The following is a 1722-nucleotide window of genomic DNA, read 5'->3' on the forward strand; positions in this document are numbered from 1 at the left end:
GATGTTGGTGCAGGGGTTGTTCTTGTTGATGGAACTGCAGATGTTACCGTAGTTGATGTAGATGTTGGTTCAGTGGTTGTAGTTGATTCAGATGTAGATGTTTGAGCAGGTGTTGTTGATTGAGGTGTAGATGGTGGTGTTGTTGATTCAGATGTTGATTTAGAAGTTGGTGAGTGAGATGTAGATGTTGTTGTAGCTGATGTAGATGTTGGTGCAGGGGTTGTTCTTGTTGATGGAACTGCAGATGTTACCGTAGTTGATGTAGATGTTGGTTCAGTGGTTGTAGTTGATTCAGATGTAGATGTTTGAGCAGGTGTTGTTGATTGAGGTGTAGATGGTGGTGTTGTTGATTCAGATGTTGATTTAGAAGTTGGTGAGTGAGATGTAGATGTTGTTGTAGCTGATGTAGATGTTGGTGCAGGGGTTGTTCTTGTTGATGGAACTGCAGATGTTACCGTAGTTGATGTAGATGTTGGTTCAGTGGTTGTAGTTGATTCAGATGTAGATGTTTGAGCAGGTGTTGTTGATTGAGGTGTAGATGGTGGTGTTGTTGATTCAGATGTTGATTTAGAAGTTGGTGAGTGAGATGTAGATGTTGTTGTAGCTGATGTAGATGTTGGTGCAGGGGTTGTTCTTGTTGATGGAACTGCAGATGTTACCGTAGTTGATGTAGATGTTGGTTCAGTGGTTGTAGTTGATTCAGATGTAGATGTTTGAGCAGGTGTTGTTGATTGAGGTGTAGATGGTGGTGTTGTTGATTCAGATGTTGATTTAGAAGTTGGTGAGTGAGATGTAGATGTTGTTGTAGCTGATGTAGGTGTTGGTGCAGGGGTTGTTGCTGATAAAGCTATAGATGTTGATGTAGATGTTGGTGCAGGGATTATTGTTGATTCAGATGTAGATGTTTGAGCAGGTGTTGTTGATTGAGGTGCAGATGTTGGTGTTGTTGATTCAGATGTTGATTCAGGGGTTGGTGAGTGAGATATAGATGTTGTTGAAGCTGATGTAGATGTTCGTGCAGGGGTTGTTGTTGTTGTTGATGGAACTGTAGATGTTGGTTCAGTGGTTGTTCTTGATTCAGATGTAGATGTTTGAGAAGGTGTTGTTGATTGAGGTGCAGATGTTGGTGTTGTTGATTCAGATGTTGATTCAGGGGTTGGTGAGTGAGATATAGATGTTGATGAAGCTGATGTAGATGTTCGTGCAGGGGTTGTTGTTGTTGATGGAACTGAAGATGTTGGTGCAGGGATTATTGTTGATTCAGATGTAGATGTTTGAGCAGGTGTTGTTGATTGAGGTGCAGATATTGGTGTTGTTGATTCAGATGTTGATTCAGGGGTTGGTGAGTGAGATATAGATGTTGATGAAGCTGATGTAGATGTTCGTGCAGGGGTTGTTGTTGTTGATGGAACTGTAGATGTTTCTGTAGTTGATGTAGATGTTGGTTCAGTGGTTGTTGTTGATTCAGATGTAGATGTTTGAGCAGGTGTTGTTGATTCAGGTGTAGATGTTGGTGTTGTTGATTCAGATGTTGATTCAGTGATTGGTGAGTGAGATGTAGATGTTGTTGATTCAGGCATGGTTGTTTGAGCAGGTGTTGTTGATTGAGCTGTAGATGTTGGTGTTGTTGATTCAGATATTGATTCAGTAGTTGGTGAGTGAGATGTAGATGTTGTTGTAGCTGATGTAGGTGTTGGTGCAGGGGTTGTTGTTGATTCAGAT

The 1722-nt window shown here is 41.2% G+C and overlaps 1 protein-coding gene across 1 annotated transcript; it reads right to left on the reverse strand.

The window, feature by feature from the left end:
• Positions 1 to 363: 363 nt before the first annotated feature.
• Positions 364 to 1712, reverse strand: LOC107566377 (cell wall protein DAN4-like; the record flags this gene model as incomplete). The annotated part of the gene is made up of 3 exons (XM_016251815.1): positions 364 to 429; positions 648 to 867; positions 1237 to 1712. Coding segments are annotated over 3 exons (762 nt in total), but the record flags the coding sequence as incomplete, so codon positions are not given.
• Positions 1713 to 1722: the final 10 nt, after the last annotated feature.

This window comes from Sinocyclocheilus grahami, unplaced genomic scaffold, assembly GCF_001515645.1.
Source record: "Sinocyclocheilus grahami isolate Dianchi unplaced genomic scaffold, SAMN03320097.WGS_v1.1 scaffold1071.1, whole genome shotgun sequence".
In the NCBI taxonomy this organism is placed as follows: Eukaryota; Metazoa; Chordata; class Actinopteri; order Cypriniformes; family Cyprinidae; genus Sinocyclocheilus; species Sinocyclocheilus grahami.